Source organism: Eschrichtius robustus, chromosome 7 (assembly GCF_028021215.1).
Source record: "Eschrichtius robustus isolate mEscRob2 chromosome 7, mEscRob2.pri, whole genome shotgun sequence".
Classification (NCBI taxonomy): Eukaryota; Metazoa; Chordata; class Mammalia; order Artiodactyla; family Eschrichtiidae; genus Eschrichtius; species Eschrichtius robustus.
This window is the reverse complement of record NC_090830.1, coordinates 108,151,100-108,172,570: the sequence shown is the minus strand read 5'-3', so window position 1 is coordinate 108,172,570 and position 21,471 is coordinate 108,151,100. Positions and strand designations below refer to the sequence as shown.

Here is a 21,471-nt window from a genome sequence, read left to right as displayed (position 1 = left end):
AAGGCAAAGGAAAGATATTCAGAAAAATATCCTTTGATAAGCAACTAAAGCCAGTCCATTAAGTGTCATTCCTTCATAAACAACTTAAAATAAGCAAAATAAAGTTCTTTCAAAGAGGTTCTTAGAAGAATTAAACTTACTTTGCAAAATAAACATGTATTTCTCGCCAATAAATCCACACTTTTATGAGATTTCTATGGCAATAAAATCTCAGCAGTAGATATCACCAATTTACAATTTGTAGTGGTTCAAACAGTGGCAGAGTTGAAATGCTCACTTCATCTTTGTGAAATTAAAGGTAAAATGAGATCACAAAGCAACACGGATATTTAATTTACTTGAGAGTAACTTTTCAAAGACTCAAGAAATATCTGCTATGCAAAATTGACACCCTCTTAACCTCTTCACTTAATTAGGATCCTCACCAACAGATTACCTCTTGAAAATACTCTAATTAGTTTATAATACAGTATATGTATGTATGTGTGTGTATTCATAAAATACTGAATACAGTTAACAACCTGGAGGGTGTCTACTGTCTTCTCAATATTTCTAACCGCATGAGTTTCTTTTTTTTTTTTTTTGAGTTTCTTTTTTTAAAATGCAAATAACACATATTTTTGCCTCATGATCTCATCTGCAGAATATAACTTCTATCTGACAAGATGCATTTATTTCTCAGATAGGTGCTAATCCTAAACATTGATGGAAAGGGGGGAAAGTTAATTTTGCAAAGGGGTTTTAAAAACAATGGATATGACAATGCTTGGGAAAGTGTGAAATACTTCTACAAATATCAAGTAACAGCTGTAACCACCTAACTTTCTGGGTGGTACATCAATCATGACTACGAACTACTGATGGGTAAAGTAGCCAATTTATACTTCTTCTCTATCACTGCAGAGTCAGGAATAATTTAAAAATCACATTAGTTTATCCTATTACTGCTTCTGGTGCCCTACTTGCCAATACTTTTTTTTCTCCCCAAATTAAAAGTATTCTAATTGGACAGAGGAGATCTTGACATCAAACCATACCTTGTTCGCTAGGTTCTGACTGAGACTTTCTGACAGTAAGGTCCAGAGGTGAGTCTTGGTCAGCCATGAGAAGTTTGCTGAGCACAGGGTTCTGAGTAGTTGCAGCCGTGGGAGAGGTGGTGACTGGAGATGCTTTCAGCAGGCTTTGGTTCTTTGTGCTATTGGGCTGGCTGGGGTCCTGAGTAGAGCTATTTTTTGAGGTATATTCAGCAGCAAATTGTTGGATCATTCGCTGCATGATCTCACGGGCCACTAGGGGAATATTGGGGTCGGAGACCCAGGGACTGTCTGTAAACAAAGATTTATTTACTTTTAAAGTGGGACAATGTACTAAAAAGAGACAGCTTTCAAGCAAACAAAATTTCATTTTATTTTTTTTCTTAAAATGCAATATCCTAAAAATAGTATTCCCTCTTAGAGTTATATTTTTAATCTCCAGGCTTATAAAAGTTGCAGATTTTTAAAAATAAAATTTTAATAAAATTATTTCTAAACACCACCCCCGCCCCCGATTATGAAGTCAAATAAAGGGATAACCAATAGTATATCTTATGGGCAAGAATCACTTACCTGATACAGAAATCCCAAAACCCTTTTTAAATGAAATAATTACCCCCCTGTTTACCACCTACAGATTACATCTGGTTTCCCCTAGATCTTTCCTCAACCATAGCTTCCTATATAATTGAAGAATGGAATGCTCAGTTCATGAGGCTTAATTTACTTTCTGCTAAAAGACTGAAGGCATATCAAGATTATAAAAGAGATAATATTAAGATTCATGATCGGCTAGGGCAATAGTTGTCACACTTTAATATTCATCAAAATCACTTCGAGGGCCTGTAAAAACAGATTGCTGGGTCCTATCTCCAGAGTTACTGATTTAGCAGTTCTAGAGTGAGCTCAGGAACTGGCATTTCTAACAAGTTTCTAGATACTGCTGGTCAGGGGACCACACTTTTAGATCCTCTGCGCTGAGTTTAAATGCCAAATCTCCAAAGCCTAAGACCATGTACTTTTCATAAGTTCTTTACACTCTACCAACCACTGAACACAATAGATAGGGAAGCAATAAAATAAACATCTAAGTTATCAATTTCTAATCAATGTTAATTTTAAAATAAAGACCATATGAATTCATTAACTCATAAAACTTTAAGCACTGGAAGGGACCTTGAAAGTAAAATAAGATGGAAAATGTTTTGTGTAAATATATTACCATCACATCTCTGTCATTAACACACTATCAGACTAAACGCTTTTTGAGAAAAGCAGAGATTATGTTTGTTTACCCCTGTATACTCAGCACCTAATCTTGGTGTAAAGTATACATTCATATTAGTTGAGTAATAAATGGATCAATCAAATCAATCAACAAATAGTTCTTAAAAAAAAACAATAAATGAGATAAATGTGATCTAAAGAGTAAGTGGCCTCTTCAAATTTGTACAGATGGTTAGCAGCAGACCCTTGATTAAAATGTTCCACCCGTGACCTTTATACTTCCTTCCCACACTTCCTAGGCTTTAGAAGATGGGTCTCAGAAAACCTGAGTTTCCTTGCTCTTTTAAAGATTAACCATAGAAGGTCAATTACTTTACCTATAATATTTTGGAGCTGTAAGGAACTTTGATTTAGTCAGCAAAACCGACTAATAGCTATTAATATCTAAAATCACCACAAAAAACAAACACATTAAAATCACACAGGACTTCCAAGAACAATTTTTTTTCTGAAGGACAACATTCAGGATCAGAAGATAGTCATAAAGTCAGAATATTTATTTAATTTTCTGGAGTTTAACGAGGTTTGCTCTACCAATAATAACATTTCTGTTCTATTAAGAAGTATTTTTAACCTTAAGTTTCCTCTCTATAAATAGAGACTGCGTATGCTAGATGGTTTAAGGATAAAGGTACTCAACTAGGTAAGGTTCAGAAGTTACTACAATCACTGACAATGGTTCCTTAAATGTTTTAATAAACATTTTTAGCCATATACTGCTTTTTTCAATCTCTCTACCCACTGGGTTTTCTTATCAATATTTCTTTCTATTTAAGATCCATTTTTTTCTTGCACAGCATACAATCCTCTGAATGACTGTATATAATTTAATGTTTTAATATGTTATTGTATCTTTTTAACCTCTGAAAGGTTGGATAATATATAATAAAGAAAGCTTCCAAAAAGGAAGCAAAATGAAGTAATTTATGAGATGTCTCTGTGTTTAACTAGATTAATAAATATTAAAGAGACTTGTAAAGAGTCAAAGATTTTAGGATAAAGACCATAAATTGCTACTTTTGAGCTTTAAATGCCTGCAGCATATTTTGCCTCTTTATTGAATAACTAATATAATCAAGAAACAATTCATGTTTACGAATTGATGACATCTCTGCCATCTGAATTTTTACGTCTTCTGAAAGTTTCTTGAACACATTTCATTCTTTCATTTACTTAAAACACAATATCTATAAACCTAGCCATGCTTAGGGGAACATGCACAATTGAGTCAAATAAAAACAACAAATCAGGTCAAAGTTAAAACTACAGAAAAAACATGTGAATGCTACATCATAGCCACCTGTTATGTTTTTAAAATGCAAACCTAACTTTAAGGAAAGTGTCAAATTTTCTGAGACAACTGACAAAGCAAGCTGAAAAGAAATGATTATGACAGCTGTAGAAAGTTTACTGTTCTTAAACTGGAATTTATTATAGTGTCCATACCACAAAAGCCTACTTTTATTTGCATCTAATGTTTCTACCTAGCTATATATTACCTGTTCATACTCCATTATTTAAAACATACAATTTGCAATACTTAGAAACAAAGGACTAAATCCAAATACCTGAATTATTTATTAAAAACAAAATATTCTCCGCAGATTAAACTGCCTGTTATATCTCTGGATACTGAACATTTTTGGTATTAATTTGAAGACTACTAATGCCCATCTTTGAGACATTTCCAAGAGGATTAATAAAATATCTAAAAATAACAATATTAATACATAAAGGGGAAACTTCCAACTGCGAAGCAATAGTTCTTTTTCTGAGCATCATATGCCAGTAGACAGACAAATATACAAACTTAACTTTACATACAATTTCAGAGGATTCTCATCTCTCAAGACTGAGCCCAAGGTAAAAATTCCTCTCCAAAAGGGTATGTGCCCCAAATTAAACTTCTAAATAAGAAAATTTACAAGAATTTTAACCTAAGTTATACCTACATGACAAAGGGATGGGACTCGTAGAGAAGCAGGTTAGAATTCTCTTCATCAATCCGCTTGTGATTAACCTCATTAACTCCCCTCCCCCTAAGCAAAGAGTGGATGAAAAGTGGTTCATCCATGTAAATTAGGAAGAGGAGTTCCTCTTTTCAGATAATGCATTTTCCTGCAGCATTAGACCCATGACTCAGTAAACATCCTAAAGGAGAGGAGTAGCAGAGAAGCTGGAAAAATATTTTATTTAGTTAATAAGCTGAAAGAACTGATCTATCAGTCATTTATATGTTAAATGTGAGTCACTTTAATAAAATAATCAAATGTTCATAAAACTAACCTTTTGAACATAATTTTGGAATCAGGGTACTTTATGGAAATGATATGGTGAGCATGGAAGCCTTGGTTGGGAGCTTTAGGTGAGAGCGTACTAGAGGATATTAAAAGAGAAGTGAGAAGTACTAAAAGATTTAATTTTACCTGGGGATCTGATGGAAGAAGAAGAAAAAAAAGTGTCTCTGGAAACAAAAATCTCATGCATTCCTTAATTGCATATGTCACTTCACCTCATACTCACTCCCTTTTGAAAATATTGATCACATTAACCAAAAGCTCAGCTGGTCTCCAAGTGTAACCAACCCATTAGAATCTGCACTTACCAGACTTTTAACTAGTGTACAGGCAAAAATCACCCCTCAAACTTCAGAAAGAAGAAGGGAATTTCCAAAGGAATGAGAGGTGTAAACTAGAACATGTGAAGAAATATTAAAGAAAGTGGAATCATTGAGTCTGCTGAAGATGAAATAAGGATATTCAGCATTATCAGAAGTTTGTAAAAAACTTCTTTAGAGCCTATCATAGTAACCTCCATCTTGGAACTAGAGGGATGGCATAACTAAGGAATACAAATTCATTTAGAAAGAATTTCTCTAATTTTAATAATTTAAATTTTTTTAGTAAAACAAGGCTGTATCAAGGAGAAAAAAAGTTTGCAAATCTAATTTTCAGATAAAATTTTATATATTTTTTTCTCCAAATGAAATTTCAGTGAGGAATTACTAAAATTTTACACAGTTTGCTTTATGATTATCAGTGGCTAAAACAGTGACCTTTTTTTTTTTTTGGCCGCTCTGCGTGGCTTGCGGGATCTCAGTTCCCCGATCAGGGAATGAACCTGGGCCACGGCAGTGGAAGCCTGGATTCCTAACCACTAGGCCACCAGGGAACTCCCAACAGCGACTATTTATGTAAGAAAAATTGTCTAACAAAATATAGAACTACTGAGACCTTACAATTTTCACACTTTCATAACAATTTTAAGAATTATTTAACTAAATCTTACATGGCACCATCACTGCAGAGCAAAAAGGAGGGAGAGGGGTTGCCTCACCTTATTCCAAATTTAACTTGACCAAAGGAATATAGAGAATTATAAAGTATACTATCAATAAAGAAAAATGTTTTTAAACGTAATTCTTTTTAAAAATGACATTGAAATTAAGGAGACTAAGATAAGACAAGCAGATGCTAAATGTCATTCTTCACTGGAACCAACCTTTTCTACAAAAGACTGCATTGAGGAACTCTTCTGCTTGTCTCTCGAATCGAATGAGTTTTGCTTGCTCTCGTTTAAGCAGAGCTTCTTGCCCAGCTCCCGAAGCTGGTTCATCCAGACCGACTAAGTGTCCCTGCAAAAATATTTGGTGAAATATTTGCACAAAAATCTTTCCCCATTCAATATCAAAAGCACAGATCCAAAATCAAAGACAAATGTTAGTAACAGATAAGACAAATCATTTTAATACAATTAAAATATTTTAAAACTTCAGGATAATATTTATCTCCACAAAAGTACAAAAAGCAAAATGAATATAAAAATATGCTTTGGGTGTTTTTATCCATGTTTTTTGATTATGAGTTTTGTTTAAATGTATAGGTTAACTCTAATTGAACTACAATTACTAAAGGGAAAATTTCTTTGAACATTCAAATACATCGGTTCTTATTACACTACAGCAACAGTTTATAGACAACCCAACTCAGATAAAAAGATATCTTAAACACCAAATCTCATTTGAGAATCATGTTTGCCCTCCTAGTATGAGGTATTTTCTCTAGACACCAAACAAACATTTCCAATGGGCCATTAGGAGGGAAAACTCAAAAATAACGTACCTGAATTCCTAATTCTGTCCCTAGAGTACTATTTTATAAATGGTAACTTTCAAATCTTTAGTGGGTTGTGAAATTAGTAGGTCAAAACTAGCACTAGAAGAAAAAAACTGAAAAATAGAGTGCACTGCATTATAAGAGTTAAACAGTTCAGTATCTTAAGGGTAAAAATTTCAGTATTTTATATATATATAAAATACTTTTATATATATATATATATATATATATATAAAATGTTTGCAATATAAAAATGTGTGTCCTAATCACAAAGTTTCAAAATGCTGCACTAGACGACTTCCAGAATATGCTCTCAGACTGCAGGAGCACTGGACTAGGCTGACAAAGCTTTACACTTACTTCCACCCTTGTAGCTAATAAACAGGAAACTATGATGGTAGAATATAAGAGTAAGAAGAAAAAGTACATCTTTTAAGAGTTCAAGTGCATATAATTTTCTTCACTGCAATGTATCAACACATACATTTACTTATACCATGAAAAACTTAAAAGTGCTCTAAATAAGAAAATGGGACATACCTTGGCACAATGAAAAGGAAGTAAACAAGATACCAAAGGCATGTTACAATCCACAAATGATTTCCTCAAAAATTTTAAGTACACCCAATGATATCTGCAATTGGTTTTCTATGATTTCCCCATCACCGGTCTGTGTCAACAGTGCAACCAAAATATGTATTTTGCAAAGACACATTCAGCATCAATTATATATTGTAAATAGTTCACTATGAAGAACTCTTGCACACTTGAATTAAAACAACGATCCCTTAACATTTCCATGTAAGACATATTAAGTTTGCCACATAATTAGTTTAAAATTTTTAAACAAAATATTTTAAATGTTATGAATCATTACAAAAACCTCTATTATAGTTGTATTTGCCAACATTCTCTTCTATGGATTAAAGAAATTATTAAGAAAGTAACTTTTAAAAATGAATCACAAAAAATAATCTAATTTTGATACAGATTTAACATTTAAAATGTATCAGGAACAGGTATTAGAGAGTTCGATAAAATCCTCATTTGCATTATACTTTAATGCCATTTCACTGTTTATTGATTTTCAAAAATCAGACATTACATGGCACAACTATACTTAAGTCCTTAGCCCTACATTCCAGTCAGTGTAGTCAGACTTTGAACAGAATATCTATACTTAAACTATGTTTAATGTAGCATTCAGGCTACTTTCTAACCTAAATCAACACAGGTCAACTAACCTAGCATTCAGTAAGGCAGTTGTTACATATTCTTTATTGAACCAAACACCAATTTTATCAACTTGTACTCTGAAATATACAGCTTACTTTTAGTTGGTTCCTAATAATTACAGTCACATCTATTCATTTTGTTTTTAAAGAGTTTTACTGAGATATAATACACACACCATACAATTCACCCATTTAAAGTAAAGTCGATGGTTTTTTAGTATAGTCACAGAAGTGTGGAACTATCACCATAATCTAACTTTAGAACATTTTTGTATCCCAAAAGGGAATCCTGCACCCAATAACAGTCACTCCCCATTCTCCCAACCTTGGTCAACCACTGTATTATTTTCTGTCTCTATAAGACTTAACTAATTCTGGAAATTTCACATAAATGGAATTATACAATACTTGGTTTTTTGGTGATTGAGTTCTTTTTCCTAGAATAATATTTGCAAGGTTCATCCAAGTTGTAGCATATATCAGTATTTACTTCCTTTTTACTGCCAAATAACATTCCATTGTAAGGATATACAACATTTTATTCATTCATCAGTTGATGAACTTTTTTGGGTTGTTCCTACTTTTTGTCTACTGTGATATGAATAACGCTGCTTTTAATATCTGTGTACAAGTTTTTGTGTGGATACGTATTTTCATTTCTCTTGGATATATACTTAGGAGTGGAATTTCTGGATCATATGGTAACTATGTTACCATTCTGAGGAAGTGTCAAACTATGTTCCAAAGTAGCTACACCACTTTATATTCCCAACAGCAATGAGGGTTCCAATTTCTCTACGTACTCATGAACATTTGTTATTTTTTTGATTACACCATCCTAATATACGAGAAGTGGTATCTCGTGATTTAGATTTGTATTTCCCTAATGACTACTGATGTTAAGCATCTTTTTGTGTGCTACTGGCCAAATATCTCCTTCAGAGAAATGTATACTCATACAGTTTGCCCAGTTTTTAATTGGGCTATATATCTTTTTATTGTTGAGCTGTAAGAATTCTTGATATATTCTGGATACAAGTCCATTATCAGACATAATTTGCAAATATTTTCTCCCGTCCATAAGCTTTCTTTAACACTTCACTGATGCTACTGTTTAGAAGTACAAAAGGTTTTAATTTTAATGAATTCCAATTTGTCTATTTTTTCTTTGTCATTTGTGCTTTTGGTATTGTATCTAAAAAACTAGTGGTTAACCCATGGTCGTGAAGATTTACTCCTATGTTTTCTTCTAAAAATTTTATCGTTTTAGGACTTACTTTTGGATCTATAATCCATTTCAACTAAATTTTTCTGTATGGTATAAGAAGGGGTCCAACTTCCTTTGTGAAAAATCACTGGCCATAAATTTTACTTCTGGATCTCAATTCTATACCATTGATCTCAACACATCTGTCCTTATGCCAGTAACACACTATGTTGATCATTATAGTTTTGTAGTAAGTTTTGAAATTGGGAAGTGTGAGTCCTGTCAATGTATTCTTTTATAAGACTGTTTTGGCTATTCAGGGTCCCCTGAATTTTCATATGAATTTTAGGATCAACTTGTCAATTTCTGCAAAGAAACCGGCTAGGGTCTTGACAGGGAACGCACAGATCATCTGGGAGAAAATGCTGTCTTCATAACATTTAGACTTCCAATCCATGAACACGGGATGCCTTTCCTTTAATTTAGATCTTCTTTAATTTCTTTCAACAGTGTTTTGTCATTTACAGTATATGAGTCTTCCACTTTTTGTTACATTTATTCCTAATATTTTATTTTTTAAAGCTATTGTAAATGGAATTTTCTTAATTTCTTGTTTAGACTGTTCATTGCTAATGTATAGAAATACAACTATTTTTTTAAAATGCTGTATTCTGCTACTCTACTGAACTTGCTTATTAATCTAATAGTGTTTTGTAGATTCCTTAGGATTTTCTATATACAGTATCATGTCATCTGCAAATACAGATACTTTTACTTTCTTTTACAATCTGGATAACTCTGGTTTCTTTTTATTGCTTAACTTCCAAAGATAGAACCTCTTGTAAAACGCCGAACAGAGAAATGGTGAGAGTAGACGTCCTTGTCCTGTTCCTGATTTTAGGGGGAAACTGTTCAGTCTTTTATTATTAAGTACCATGTTAGCTGTGTATTTTCGTAGGTCAGGTAGAAGAAGTTCCCTGCTATCCTAGTTTGTTGGGCGTTTTCATGATGAAAAGGTGTTGGATTTGGCCAAGTGCTTTTTGGGGAGGCATCTATTGAGATGATCATGTGATTCCTGCCACTTATTCTATTAATACATTGTATTACATTAATTGAGTTTGGGGTGTTGAACCAACCTCCCATTCCTGAGATAAATCTCACTTAATAATGGTGTATAATAGCTTTTATATGTTGCTGGATTTGGTTTGCTAATATTGTGTTAAGGATTTTTGGTGGTGATACTGGTGTGTAGTTCTACGGACTACTGATATTGGTCTGTAGTTTTGTTTTTTTGTGTCCTTGCCTGGTTTTGATTTTCAAATAATACTGGTTTTACAGAATGAGGAAATCTTCCGTCTTTATCTTAGACAAGTTTGTGAAGAACTGGTATTAATTCTTTTAAAAATATCTGGTAGAAATCACCAGTGAAGACATCTAGCCATAGGCTTTTCTTTTTTGACAGTTTTAAAATGGCTAATTCAATCCCTACTTGTTCTAGGTCGTATTAATTTCCTAGGGCTACTATATTATCACAAACTGTACTCTCTCAAAGCTCTGGAGTCTAGAAGTCTAGGCTCCTTCTGAAGGCTCTAGGAAAGAGTCCTTCCTTGCCTCTTCCTAGCTTCTGCTGGTTTCCAGCAGTCCTTGGTGTTTTCTGGCTTGTGACAGCATAACTCCAATTTTTTCCTCCATCTTTACATGCCCTTCTTCCCTGTGTGTGTGTTTGTGTTTCCAACTCTCTCTCCTTATAAGGATACCAGTTATTGGATTTAGGGCCCACTTGAATCTGGTATAACTCCATCTTGACTTCATTACATCTGAAAAGACCCTATTTCCAAGTAAGGTCATGTTCACAGATACCAGGGGTTAGAACTTCAACATTATCTTTTTGGGGGGACACAATTCAACCTGCAACATATGTCTGATCAGATTTTCTATTTCTCCTCAAGTCAGTTTCGGTAGTTTGTGTCTTTCTAGGCATTTACACTGATTTCATCTAAATTATCTAATATTTTGGCATACATATTATCAACAGTATTCCCCTTATAATCCTTTTTATTGTCGTAAGGTTAGTAGTGGTCTCTCCTATATTGCTTGTAATTTAGTAATTTGAATCTTCTCTCTTTTTATCTTGCTCAGCACTAAAGATTTATCAATTTTATTGATCTTTTCATAGAACCAACTTTTGGTTTGATGATATTCTTTATTTTACTATTTCATTTATTTCTGCTCTACTCATGTCCTTATTTCTGCTTATTTATGATTTAGTTTGCTCTTCTTTTTCTAGACCCAAGGTGGACAGGGTATTGATTTGAGATCTTTTTCATTTAATGTAGGCATTTGTAGCTATAAATTACCTTTTAAGCACTGCTAGCTATATCTCATAAGTTTTGGTATGTTTTGGTTTTGTTTTTATCCATCTCAAACTATTTTCTAATTTCCTTTGTGATTTCTTCTTTGATCTATTGGTTATTTAGAAATGCTTTGTTTGATTTCCACATATTTGTGAATTCCTCACATTTCCTCTGTAACTGATTTCTAATTTCATTCCACTGTGATTGGAAAACATACTGTGTATAATTGCAATTCTTTAAAATTTATTTTTTTATGCCCCAGCATATGGTCTCTCCTGGAGAGTGTTTCATGTGCACTTGAGAAGAATGAATATTTTGCTCTTGTTGGGTGGAGTGTTCTATAGATGTCATCTGCTAAGTTTAGTTGATTCAGAGTGTTGTTCAAGTCTTCCATCTTTGTTGATCTTCTGCCTAGACGCTCTATCCATTACTGAAAGTGGGCTATTGATGTGTCCAACTATTATTGTTGAATTGTCTATTTCCCCCTTCAATTCTGTAGCATTTTGCTTCATGCATTTTGGGGCTCTGTTGTTAGAAGACAATACATTTATAGTTATAGACTGACCCTTTTCTCATTAGAAAATGTCCCTCTTTATCTCTAGTTCCCCAGCAGTGTGCAGCCTCTGACTGCACTTCTCAGAGGATGCTATCTTGAGCATGCACAGTCTCTCTGTCCACCAGGAATAACTATGAATTTAGCTCTTTGGCAGTTTTTTTTTCTTGGGTCTCTCCTTTATAAGCTTCTGGTTGATCTGCCTATAGCGGTGTCACAAACCCAGCTGTTAGTCTCTACTAACTGTTCTACTGTTTTTGCCACACCCTGGGGCATAAATTGCATTCAGTCTGATCCAATAAAAGTGGAGCCTCGTTGCAGGGGCAGTGTGTTGCCAGCATTTGAGGCTTGCTCCAACCCCAGGAGGGTACTTCCTCTTTTCCCTGATTCTCTCTTTTAAACTTCTAACTTGTCTGCTATTTCACTTGTTGCTATTAGTTTCATGGAGCTACCAGCCTCCTTTTAACTGTTCACCACAAAGATCTTCATAATTTTCAACATCTTTTCGCAAGCTCTGCTCCAAATAAAGTCAGTCTCCTTGGGAGAGCTACAGAGTTATCTGTTTTTAAGGCCTGCCTCTCCCTTAGGAAGAACCTTTGTGCCACTCTGCACAGGAACTGGGGGCTGCGACAGTGACTCAATTCTCTCAGAGTGACATCTGTGCTCTATGAGTGGGGGTGCCGGATGACTTGCCCCTCCTGGATGGAACTTCTGCCTTATGAATGAGGCCTGGCCCAGCAACTGGGGCCTACTATTCTCAGCCTGCTGTGCCTAGAGTAGACTTCCACTCACAGTAAAGGCTGAGTGAGGGAAGGGGGCCCTACAGGCCTTTTGACCTCGCCTGCCTGCATGAAGGCTTCTGCAACAAGAATCTAGAATGTATAAAAGAGGCCCACAGTCTGCCCCTCCTGTTCAGAGTAGAGAGTCCCTCAAACTGAGCTCAGGGAAGTGGGTGGGAGTGGGTCATGGGTCAAATGTCACTGACTCTTGTTCTTACTGAGATTTACTAGATTTTTTTTTTTTGAACAAATGATTCTCCATTTACTGTATGCCCTTAAGGTAATTATTCCCCGAGTTTAAATAATTATTTTAAAATAATTTCACCAGTTAAATAGTTGTTTTGATTAAAATAATCCTAACCAAATAATAACCAAAGATGAAAAATATACCACAAAATCACATACTCTTTTCAAGTGCATCTGGCCACCAAGTTAAAAATTTATAGCAATGGTGCATAAACAAAATGCAGCTCATCCTCCCTCACTGTACTTAAGAACACCAAAATTAATCAACAAGAACAAAAAAGTTCCTATGACACAGAGCTAAAAAAGCTAATACAATAGTCAGGAGATAGGAAGTTAAAACAATTCATGTCATTTCCCCTCCCTCATACATGAATTCTAAAAGGTATCATTATGTATGGTGTGGCAAAAAACAACAAAATGATGTGACATACTCTTCTGTAAATAAAAAACCACTGTTCTTTGCATTTATTATCCCTATTTATTAAACAAGTTCTTGGCCCAGAACTAAATAGGAATAAAGCTTGAGATCAGAACTGGAATTTATATCACCGACAAGTTGCTTCCTTCACGATTCAGGAATTGGTCTACCTAGACTGGTTGGTTCATAGGCAGAGGTGATTCTGTCATATCAGAATCTACTGTGGGCTTCTTAAAAGCATACATGCCTAGAACATACTCCCAGAGCTTTTGATTCTGTACCTCTGAGGTAGGGAGTAGTCATTATATTTTTTAAATGCTCTCTCCTTAATAAGGAACTGAAAAAAGCATCATCGGTATCATACTTTAAAAAATTATTACATATTTATAAAAAGTCTTTGTATTTGGGAAGGCAAACCCCACTTGTTATTTATATTTTCCAAAATGTCCTGGTTATTCTAGCTTTATTCTTTCAGACTGCATTTAAAATCACTCAGTCAATTCTGTTCCCACCACCACCAGCTCTCCAAAGAAGACATGTTTTGATCTGAATAGGATTATATTTAGAAAGTAATTCAGGAAGAAGTAACATCCTTAAAAATATTCAGTCTTCTCTTTTAGTAACTGCTTTACATTTATCTTAAAATTTAATGAATCTCAAAATTCTGTTGTTTATTCATATAGTTCCCACATATTTATTATTTTACATTTTTACTGTCATGAAAAGAATGTTTATTTTCTAACTGCTAGAGCTGGCAAAATGAAGAATGTGTGCATATGTGCGTGTAAAACTTAAAACTTAATTCTGTATACGGCTTTCAGGGGAAAGTGTAGGCCGTCTGTCTCCAGTTGCTATGTTCTCTGGTAGCCTCACCAGTTTATGTCAATTTTCCAACATCCTTTTAAGGGAGCTGTGAGAGTGGTAAGGAGAGGTAGAGGAAAAGGGAGCTGCAGCAAGCCGTCAACACTTTGTGGTCTAATGACTCATCACCCAAAGCCGAAAAAGATATACTGAATGGGCTGAGATCTTCTTCAACCAGAAAAGACCTCCAATTCTTTATTAAGCTTTTGGTTATCTCAAACTACATAATCCATATAATATATTCTTTTATCTTTTACTACTTTTGGGGGAATGGCAAAGAAACAAACATCCAAAAGATGTTTCCAAATAAGTTTACAACTTTTCTCAACAACTTAAAGTACTATCTCTCTGTACTACTAGAAATGCTGAAGAAAATTCTTCAGGCTGAAGGGAAATGACACTACAAAGCTAAGAGAAATTAGAGATGATGTGAATAAAGAGGAGATAAATAAACCATGATCATAAACTGGAAGGCTCGATACTGTTAATGTGACAATTCTCTCCAAACTGATCTACAGATTCAGTGCAATCCTAATCAAAATTCTAAAGGGCTTTTTTTTTTTAAAGAATAAGTTAATTTTAAAATTTATATAAAAGGTCAAGGATCTAGATTAGCAAAGCAAGTTTGAAAAAGAAAGCAAAGTTAGGGGATTCATACTACTTGATTTCAAGATATAAAGATATAGCAATCAAGACACTGTGGTATTGATGTTAAGGATAGACATACAGTTTAATGGCACAGGACAGAGTTCAGAAATACACCTACATGTATATGATCAACTGACTTAAAGATGCCAAAGTAATTCAATTTGGAGGGGGAGAGGAGCTCTTTTCAACAAATGGTGCTAGAACTGGATTATCTTACAGAATATAATAAGCCTCAACACTTAACTCACACACCATATACAAAAATTAACTAGAAATGGATCATAAATCAAAATGTAAGAGTTAACATTAATAAACTTCTAGAAGAAAATATGAAATTTTCCTGTGTTTGATATTGGATTAGGCAAAGATTTCTTGAACAGGACAAAAACCCATGAATTTTAAGAGAAAAAACTGACAAGCGGTTTTATACAGAATATAAGTTTTTTTAAAACAGCTAAAGATTTATACAATGTTTCACATGGGTATGTATAGAGAAAGATGTGCAACATCACTAGTCATCAGGGAAATGAAAATTAAAATCACAATGAGATACTACTACAGACCAACCAGAATGGCTAAAGTTTAAAAGACCAACAATATCAAATGTTGTCAAAATTTGGAACGTTGGAACTCCCAATACATTGCTGATAGAAATGCAAAATGTTTCAGTCACTTTGGTGAAACGTATGATAGTATTTCACAGGGTTAAATATGCAATTACAATACTACCTAGTAATTCCAATTCTAGGTATTTATCCCAGAGAAACGAAAATATATGCCCAAAGGCTATGTGAATAAGCCTAACAGTCAACATCTGGAAACAATTCAAAGTCTATTAAAAAAATGAATGGATAAACAAACAGTGGCATATCCATGCTACAGAGACCTACTCAGCAACAAAAAGAAACAAAATATCATATACAAAATCAGGAATGAATATTTAAAAATTATGCTAAGTGGAAGAAGTCAAAAACAAAAGACTACATATCTATAATTCCTATTATATAAAATTCTCGAAAAGGTAAAACTACAGTGATTGCCTGGGTCTGTAGGTCCAATAAAAGGATTGACTACAAAGGGGCATGAGAAAACGTTTTAAGGTGAGGAAATTGTCCTGCACCTTGACTGTGCTGGCAGTTATCAACTGTATACAATTACCAAAATCCATTAATCTGTACTCTAAAATGGATTTATTTTATTGTGTATAAATATTACCTCAATAAAAATCATTAAAAATAGGTTTAGGGTATTAAAGATGCTAGATACTGAATGTATCACTGAATTGTGACTCCTGAACTAACCATTTGAAATCAAAGAAATGATTTTTACTTACATTTTCAGAGTCACAAAGAAATGTGACACATTTTCAGAAACTCATGTGAATATCTTTCTCCTCAAGCAAGCATACTTTTAGGTTAAAAAACAGTATCTTTTACTTGCCATCCACTTCTTTGCATAGTATTCTGAATAGATATGTCAGTGGCCATGAATTGCTGGCATTTTGATATTTTTTTGCTTTATCCTTAGATATAAATGAAGATAAGGAGGCTGATTATTGCCCAACATCTGGTCTTTGTTAATGAAGCTGTATGTAGATTGGACAAAAAAGTAGGTGTATACGTTAACAGTTCCTCACCAAAGGAACCAGATTCCCCCTACGAAAATGGAATCCAGTACTGGAACACAGAAAAGACCCAAAATGAACCCAAAATATCTGGTACCAGAAAGTAAGAAAGGGTTCAAAAAATGATGGGGACATGTCAAAAATGACAGAGGTTAACTTGAAGGGGTTCCCACTAACCAGATCTGGGACACTAGATGATAACCTATTGAATAGGATAAGAATCCTGACTCCAAACAAATAGAGGGAAAGAGAAAGCTCTTCCTCACAGTGTAAAGCCAACTAAACAATGTGAAAGAAATAACGGAGTTATTAAGATCGCTATTTTCAAATAATTGGAAAAATAACTTATTCCAGCAAGAAACTACCATCAATACTAAAATTGAAATGATGAAAGTTTGATGAGGAAAAAAATACATGTCTCAACGTATCTGTGTACAAATTACTTATTAATCACAAGGGGAAAAATAGTAACATTTCAGTGGACAAACCCAGTGGACATCAACCTTGCCAAGGTTAACATCACCTACTAAACTGACAAGAATACATCACTTACTTAATATTCTTGCTAAAAGATCACGACCTGAATTTAATCATGAACAAACAGTCAGAAAACCTAAATTGAGAGACATTCTACAAAATGAATGACCTGCACTCTTCAAAAATGTAAATGTCACTAAGAAATAAAAGGCTGAGGAACCATTCTAGTTCAAAGGAGACTAAAGAGTAGTGAAAATCAAATTCAATGAGTGATCTTAAATTGGATTTTTGGATTAAAGGAGTGGGTAAAAAACTATTAAAGTCATTGGGACAATTGGTAAAATTTAAACGAGATTCATAGATTAGATATATATCAAAGTAACTTTCCTGATTTTTGGTAACTGTCCTGTGTAGTTAAGTAAGTGGATATCCTTATTCTTAGGAAACAGAGAAATAAACATGAAAATATTTAGGAGTAAAGAGGTGTGAGGGGTATGATGTCCATAACTTACTCTCATGTGGTTCAGGAAAATGTGTGTGTGTGTTACATGTAGTATCTATGACAGAGAAAGAATGAGAATGAATTAACAAGGCAAATGTGGCAAAATGTTAAATGGTGACTGGCACATGAAAATTTCTGTGCTATTCTTTTAACTTTTTTATAAATGTGAAATTACTTGAAAGTTAAAAGTTTAAAAAAGTAGGGTGGGAAAATGCTGAATCTTACTTTTCTTCTACAAACCAAATCTCCCTTGTTCCTCTCCCACCCTCTTCTCTATAATCCTAGCTGTTCTGCCATTAAATTATATTTGCTTGTGTTGTTGCTCTGATACACAGTTAGAGGAAGAATAACAAAGAGAATAGTAAGTAGGATATGGAAGTTAGTGACTTTCAGCATTCTCTTAATCTCAACAACCTGATGAAGATATTCAAAACAGAATAAAACATTTTCTGTCAAGGGCCAGATAGTAAATATTTTAGGCTTTGCAGGCCACATACAGTAACATCTCTTTTTTCCCCCTCCAAAACCACCTCTTTAAGCTTGCAGGCATTACAAGAACAGACTGTGGGCTGGATTTGGAAATAGGTCATAGTTTTCTGACCCCTGATAGAATTATTAAATTTCTCTAAGAACTATACAAAAGTAGCTCTACTGATCCCTGAAAATAGCAAGGACATTACTGAACAAATGAAGCAACAAAATTATATCAGCATGGTAGTTAGTTCTCAGGGCAATAAACAGTTAATAAAGTTAAACTTTAAACAAAAAATAAAGATTAACATTTCTTAAAGTTTCTTTTGTAACTCTAAAGTTTATCACCTTTGAGTTTGGGTTGGGGGGGTAAGAATGGGGAAGGTCACTTACATAGCTGCAGATTTTCTTTTTAAGAGATAACACCTCAGGAAAGGAAATAAAAGAAAAAATAAGTTTCACTTGGGAAAGGTAAGATGGTCTAGATTTAAGGAGTGTGATACAAAACTGAAGGGGTGACATTTTAGAGCTGTTCCTGTCTAAATTCAAGACCATTCCCACGCTGTACTGGGATTCTCCAAATTTAAATGGTATTTTTAAAAAATTCACACCATATAGTATAGAAAATCTGGGAATTAGAAGAAGCATATGTATGCATGCAGGTTTTGTAATAATTATGTTAGAAAGGCCTATGTGAGTAGAACATGGGCCTATAGCTATAGTCATGTCCGCTACCCATGGCTTACTGACATTTCAAGCAATGAGCTAAAAAGAGCTGACAAGATGCAACTCATTGATTTAAATACCACTCTCCTATGTCTTATTATTTTAAATGCCAGCAAGTCTTAGGGAAAATGGCTCCACCATGTTAAATGCTTATATTCTTTAAGGTCAGTTACCTAAAAAGAAACCTTCTTACTTCGTGTATATCATTACTTTCTACATTAACCAAGTATGAATTGTTGTGCTTAATACAATGTTTACTGTATGTCAATGTTACCTTCAATACTGTTAAGCAGACCAACAGGTTAAAGAATAGGAAAACAACAAAGTTTGAAGCCTGAATACATATCAAGAGTTAAATAAAGTATTAAAAATGTACAACAAACTTACCATGAATGACTCTTACCAGTATATCTAATTGTTATTACTGTACTTGGAAATTAAGCCTAAAGTGCAAGTACCAAATGATTATTATTACCATTATACTTAATTTACCAGTATCTATACTCAGCACTTGCTGTTATAGTTTTCCTTCCATTACACATGTATAGTTTTAAAAACATTAAAAGACAAATGCAAGCTGCCCCTGTCAATAACAAGTGTTTCTTATATCCTTCCACTAGTTGGAAATTAAAAGTTTATACTATTCCAATTATCATCCACAACCCAATTTCAATCAGAAGACTTCCTGAATTTCTAATCTGCTCTCAGTAATGACTGTGGGTTTCCTTAGGTGCCCAAGACCACTATAAACACAAGGATATCCAACTTCACATTGGAGGTAACAGTATTACAAAGCCTAGCTGAGGGTAATCCTGCCTTTTTCTAAACTCCTATAGCACTTTATATAGGCTGCTCTCACAGAACTAGTTTTATATAACCTGTATTGTATTTATTTATATATAAATATTTCTTACCTCCTCCACTAGACTACAGATTTCTTGAAAATAGCATCTGTGGCTAAAACTTTTAATTATTCATAGTACCTTTATTTCAACCACAGTGGCTGGTGCCTTTTGACAAAATAAGTGTGAAATAGACAGTTGTTCATTTTAAATTCAGAAATAAGGAATTGAAGAAATCTTTTAAAAGAAAAAATCTAAGAAATAAAAGGGCAAAGATTTAATATTGTTAAGACGTCAATACTACCCCAAATCATTTACACATTTAATATACCCCCCATCAAAATCCCAATGGTGTTTTTTGCAGAAATACAAAAATCCATTCTAATATTCACATGGAATCTCAAGGGACTCCAAATAGCCAAAACAACTTTGAAAAAGAGAAAAAAGTTGGAGGTATCACACTTTCTAATTTTAAAACTTATTACAAAGCTACAGTAATCAAAACAATATGGTACTTCAGTTGTTTCCATATCTTGGCAATTGTAAATAATGTTGCAATGAACATGGGGTGCATATATCTTTTCCAATTAGTTTTTGTAATCTTTGGATAAATACCCAAAATGGGATAGCTGGATCATATGGTAGTTCTGTTCTTAATTTTTTTGAGGAATCTCCACACTGTTTTCCATAGTGGCTATACCAATTTACATTCCCACCAACTGTGTATAAGGGTTCCCTTTTCTCCACATCAATGAATGGATAAAGAAGATGTGGTATATATATATAATGGAATATTATTCAGCCATAAAAAGATGAAATCTTGCCATTTGTGACAACATGGATAAAACTTGAGGGTATTAAGTTAAGTGAAATAAGTCAGATGGAGAAAGACAAATATCATGTGATTTTACTCATGTGTGGAATATAACAAACAAAACCAAAAGAACAAAATAATGAACAAACCAAACCAAACACATAGATACTAAGAATGGTGGGGGGAAGATAAAGGGTATCAACTGTATGGTGATTTTTGGTGGTGAGCATGTTGTACTGTATATATAAGTAGAAATATAATATGCACACATAAAACTTAAATAATGTTATAAACCAGTTATATCAATTAAAGATAAATTTAAAAAAACCAATGTGGTACTGACATAAACACAGACACATAGAATAATGGAATAGAATAGAGAGTCCAGAAATAAACCCTCACATATATGGCCAAACGATTTTTGACAAGGGTGCCAAGACCATTCAACAGGGGAAAAGACCAATGGTGTTGGGAAAACTGGATAACCACATATAAAAAGCATAAAGTTGGATCCTTACCTTATAACATATACAAAAATAAACTCAAAATGGATAAAGACCTAAAACTATAAAACCCTTTGAAGAAAACATAGTGGGAAAAGCTTCATAACATTGGATTTGGCAATGATTTTTTGGATATAACACCAAAAACACAGGCAGCAAAAGTAAAAATAGATGAACTGGTTTACATCAAAATTTAAAAAACTTCTGTTTATCAAATGACATAATCAACAGAGTGAAAAGGCAACCTACAAACTGGGAGAAAATATTTGCAAATCATATATTTGATAGGGGCTGAATATTCACAAAGAACTCCTACAACTCAACAACAAAACTTGATTTAAAAATGGGGAAGGTACTTGACAGACATTTCTCCAAAGATGATTAACAAATAAACAACAAACACATGAAAAGATGCTCAACATCACAAATTATTAGGGAATGCAAATTAAAACCATAATGAGATACCATCTTCCATCCATTAAAATGGCTATGTAAAAATAAAAAATAAACAAAAAACAACAAATGTTGGCAAGGATGTGGATAAACTGAAATCCTTATGCACTGTTGGTGGGAATGTAAAATGGGGCAACTGATGTGGAAAAAGTTCGGTGGTCCCCCCAAAAACAGAACTACCATATGATCCAGCAATTCTACTTCTGGGTACTTATCCAAAGGAAACAAAAACACCAACTCAAAAAGATGTTCACTGCAGCATTAATTACAATAGCCAAGATATGGAAGTAACCTAAGTGTCCGTAGATGTATGAATGGCTAA

General features: G+C 33.8%; 1 protein-coding gene across 7 annotated transcripts in view; it reads right to left on the bottom strand.

The window, feature by feature from the left end:
- LCOR (ligand dependent nuclear receptor corepressor) overlaps window positions 1-21,471 on the bottom strand; it is a 125,977-nt gene that overhangs the window by 32,881 nt on the left and 71,625 nt on the right. For 5 of the 7 annotated variants that reach the window (XM_068548284.1, XM_068548285.1, XM_068548289.1 and 2 more), the window contains exons 5-6: window positions 5,823-5,955; window positions 1,038-1,325 (exon numbers count right to left, since the gene is read on the bottom strand). In XM_068548284.1, the coding sequence (XP_068404385.1) occupies window positions 1,038-1,275 (238 nt within the window). In that variant the 5' untranslated portion in view covers window positions 1,276-1,325; window positions 5,823-5,955. The remainder of the gene's footprint in view (window positions 1-1,037; window positions 1,326-5,822; window positions 5,956-21,471) is intronic. The other 2 variants (XM_068548287.1, XM_068548288.1) reach the window with 2 other exon arrangements.